The 4,237-nt window shown below is 37.7% G+C and overlaps 1 protein-coding gene across 1 annotated transcript in view; it reads right to left on the reverse strand.

Annotated features, from left to right (window-relative positions):
* Nucleotides 1-4,230, reverse strand: part of GDAP2 (ganglioside induced differentiation associated protein 2) — a 45,561-nt gene extending 41,331 nt beyond the window's left edge. The window contains exons 1-3 of the mRNA XM_015563482.1: nt 4,182-4,230; nt 3,685-3,773; nt 1,857-1,933 (exon numbers count right to left, since the gene is read on the reverse strand). Coding sequence (XP_015418968.1) covers nt 1,857-1,933; nt 3,685-3,763 — 156 coding nt within the window. The 5' untranslated portion in view covers nt 3,764-3,773; nt 4,182-4,230. The remainder of the gene's footprint in view (nt 1-1,856; nt 1,934-3,684; nt 3,774-4,181) is intronic.
* Between the last annotated feature and the right edge of the window lie 7 nt (nt 4,231-4,237).

The following is a 4,237-nucleotide window of genomic DNA, read 5'->3' on the forward strand; positions in this document are numbered from 1 at the left end:
TACATTTGGTTGTTCCACTTTTGGGCTGTTATGAAGAATGCTGACATAAGTATTCATGTACAGTGTTTGTGTAGACAAATGTTTTCAGTTTTCTTCTGTCTTTACCTAAGACTGAAATCTCTCTCCAACTTTTTGTGGAAATGCCACTGTTTTCCAAAGCAGCTGTGCAATTTTACATCCTCACTCGATATGTATGAGTTTGGATTGCTCTACAGCATCACCAACACTTGCTATTATCTATGCAATTACAGCCATACTAGGGAATGAAAAGTGTTTTTTATTTGCAATTTCCTAATGACAAATGTTGTGGAGCATCTTTTTATGTGCTTATTGGTCATCTGGATATCTTTTCTAAAGTAATGCTTATTTAAAACTTCTGCCCATTTAAAAAGAAAAGACTTTTTAAAAAAGCAATTTAAGGTTCAAAACAAAACTGAGAAGGTACAGAGATTTCTCATATCCCCCTTGTCCCAACACATACACAGCCACCAGAGTGGTATATTTGTTATAACTGATGAGCCTACAATGTCATATCTAATCACCTACGGGTCTTTCACTGATGCCCTTTACCAGGTTAAGGAAGTTACCTTCTATTCCCAGTTTGTTGAGTGCTTTTATCATGAAAGGTTGTTAGATTTTGTCCAATTTCTGCATCCACTGAGAAGATCATGTGGTTTTATCTTTGATTCTATTATTATTCTACCCACTATTCTATTACTATGGTGCATTACATTGTTTGACATTTGTATATTGAACCAACCTTACATTCCTGCGATAAATCCCATTTGGTAACCCTTTTATATGTTGCTGGATTCAGTTTGCTAATAATTTGTTAAAGATTTGTGCATCTCTATTCATAGGAGATATTGGTCTGTAAGATTTAAACAATGCAACATAATTAGCAAAATACCTCTTCAAGTTCAGAGACAGCAAATACTACTTTTTCAATGGTCTCCCCATGAATCTCTAGAAATCTCCTTACAGTGCCTAAGGAAAAAAAGAAAAGAAAGATTATTAAAAAAAAAAAAAAAGAAGTTACTTACATATAAAGAAAAATCAAACTCTTCGAAGTTTTATTTTTGTAATGGATCACTGCTCATTTCATTCAGGTCTCTGCTCAATGAAAAGATAAGATCTCTGCTCCTCAAGTATTTCAGTCTAATATAATGTATATAAATAATACTCTTAGGAAAAAAAAAAAGAAAGATTATTCAAAAAAAGAAGAAGTTACTTACATATGAAGAAAAATCAAACTCTTCAAAGTTTTATTTTTATAATGGATCACTGCTCATTTCATTCAGGTCTCTGTCTCATATTTATTTTTTGTTTAATGATACATCAGATATATTTATTAGCTTATAAAACATGTGTGAAATAATTGTTAAATCCAAAAATCATAAGACAATAGATAAGAAATGTCATTCTCCAGTTAATAAATCAGATATCTATATACACACAGGGAGCAGGGACCTGGTTGCAGGCACAGGATTAAGACAAGAAAGTCAATTTTTATTCTATACTAGAGGCCCGGTGCACGAATTCTTGCACGGTGGGGTCTCTCGGCCTGGCTAGTGATCAGGGCCAATGGGGGCTGGCCAGCCTAGAAGGAGCCGTGGGAGGTTGGCTGGTCGGCCGGGGGAGTGACCACAGGAGGGCTCCAGGGCCTGTCCAGCCCTCTCGCCCAGTTCCAATCGGCTGGACCCCAGCAGCAAGCTAACCTATCGGTCGGAGTCTGTCCCCTGGTGGTCAGTGCACATCATAGTGACTGGGCAACTGGTCAAAAGATTTGTGCATCTCTATTCATAAGAGATATTGGTCTGTAAGATTTAAACAATGCAACATAATTAGCAAAATACCTCTTCAAGTTCAGAGACAGCAAATACTACTTTTTCAATGGTCTCCCCATGAATCTCTAGAAATCTCCTTACAGTGCCTTAGGAAAAAAAAAAAGAAAGATTATTCAAAAAAAGAAGAAGTTACTTACATATGAAGAAAAATCAAACTCTTCAAAGTTTTATTTTTATAATGGATCACTGCTCATTTCATTCAGGTCTCTGCTCAATTAAAAAATAAGACCTCTGCTTCTCAAGTTCAGTCTAATATAATGTATATAAATAATACTCTACACAATATATAAATTTACTATGAAATCCTTGAGCAGTAAGAATCTTAGTTTTTAAAATAGCTAATTATTAAATAAGATTATTTAAGACTGAGGCCAAGCCCTTGCCCTAAATTCTATACATGCTAATATCTTTGTAATTTTTTGGTGGATATAAGACTTTTAGCTCCTCATATTTATTTTTTGTTTACTGATACATCAGATGTATTATTCGCTTATAAAACATGTATGAAATAATTGTTAAATCCAAAAATTTTAAGATAATAGATAAGAAATGTCATTCTCCAGTTAATAAATCAGATATCTATATACACACAGGGAGCAGGGACCTGGTTGCAGGCACAGGATTAAGACAAGAAAGTCAATTTTTATTCTATACTAGAGGCCCGGTGCACGAATTCTTGCACGGTGGGGTCTCTCGGCCTGGCTAGTGATCAGGGCCAATGGGGGCTGGCCAGCCTAGAAGGAGCCGTGGGAGGTTGGCTGGTCGGCCGGGGGAGTGACCACAGGAGGGCTCCAGGGCCTGTCCAGCCCTCTCGCCCAGTTCCAATCGGCTGGACCCCAGCAGCAAGCTGTTGCAGGTACAGGATTAAGACAAGAAAGTCAACTTTTATTCTATACTAGAGGCCCAGTGCACAAATTCATTAATAGGTGGGGGTCTCCTGGTCTGGCTAGCGATCAGGGCCGATGGGGGCTGGCCAGCCTGGGAGGAGCCATGGGAGGTTGGCCGGCCAGCCAGGGGAGGGACCGCAGGAGAGCTCCAGGGTCTGTCCAGCCTTCTCGCCCAGTCCCAATCGGCTGGACCCCAGCAGCAAGCTAACCTACCGGTCGGAGTGTCTGCCCCCCTGGTGGTCAGTGTGCATCATAGTGACTGGTCAAGCAGTCGACCAATCAGTTGGACACTTAGCATATTATGCTTTTATTATATAAGATACTTTTGTATTAAATTCTTACGACCAATCAGTTGGACACTTAGCATATTATGCTTTTATTATATAGGATATTATATAGGATACTTTTGTATTTTTTCACAAAGATTATGTATTACTTTGGTAATAATAAATCAGTTTTTTATTAAGCTCCCACTATGAATTAGGATTCAAATAGCCAAGTATTGGCCATACTTCTTAGCTTGGTATCATTTTAATAAGCAAATCTTCCATTCAAATGGATAAAAATATCAACACCTTTTGTATTTTTTCACAAAGCTTATGTATTACTTTGGTAATAATAAAAAAATCAGTTTTTTATTAAGCTCCCGCTCTGAATTAGGATTCAAATACCCAATGTATTGGCCATACTTTTTAGCTTGGTATCATTTTAATAGGCGAATCTTCCATTCAAATGGATAAAAATATCAACACAAGAAAGTACATTGAGAGGTTTACACTTTATCAATACAAGCTTCCCTGTAGGTGCCATGGTCGGTTAACAACTCTTCTTTGGCTATAATTATTTCATTAGTGATATAAAATTTTTAAGTCTCAATTTATGTACAGCCCCCCAACCCCATGTATGAAGTGCTAAGCCAATTGATGCATGGCATCTCCAATATTACTTACGAAGGGCTATGTGTGTGGCATCCTCTAAAGGATAACCTCGTTTTGCAGAGTTGATGACACAGAATCCAACAGAAGACATTGACTGCTCTCTGCAACCAAACAGAAAACACAAAAATTACACTACAAACATTCATAATCCAGAACTAATTTTAAAATGGAGCTTAATTTCTCCTTCCCTGTCCCTTCAATAAATCTACCACAGTAGTTAACGCAATTGCAGTATTTAAGAATTATATTAACTTATAGTTTAATTGCACCATTTGGGGGAAATATATTCCACATAAAGACTGAGTAAAATGAGAATAAGTTACATTCTCAAGTCACCCAAAGCCATTCCTGTTACTGCTAAGTTTGAGAAGACAATGGACTCTATCTTCAGAGTCCTCTGAAATTATCTAAATCTCTCAAATTCTGACTCCCATAGCTAGGCTTTCTTGTACAACCAGGGCCTTTAACAATGTATGGCATGCTATGGCCAGGGAGCGAGAAGGCCGTACTTGGCCAGCTGAAGGACGTTTCGGTAGCAGCTGTACAGGGAGCTCTCAGCTGCAGA

The sequence above is a fragment of the Myotis davidii genome, unplaced genomic scaffold, assembly GCF_000327345.1.
Source record: "Myotis davidii unplaced genomic scaffold, ASM32734v1 scaffold217, whole genome shotgun sequence".
Lineage (NCBI taxonomy): Eukaryota > Metazoa > Chordata > Mammalia > Chiroptera > Vespertilionidae > Myotis > Myotis davidii.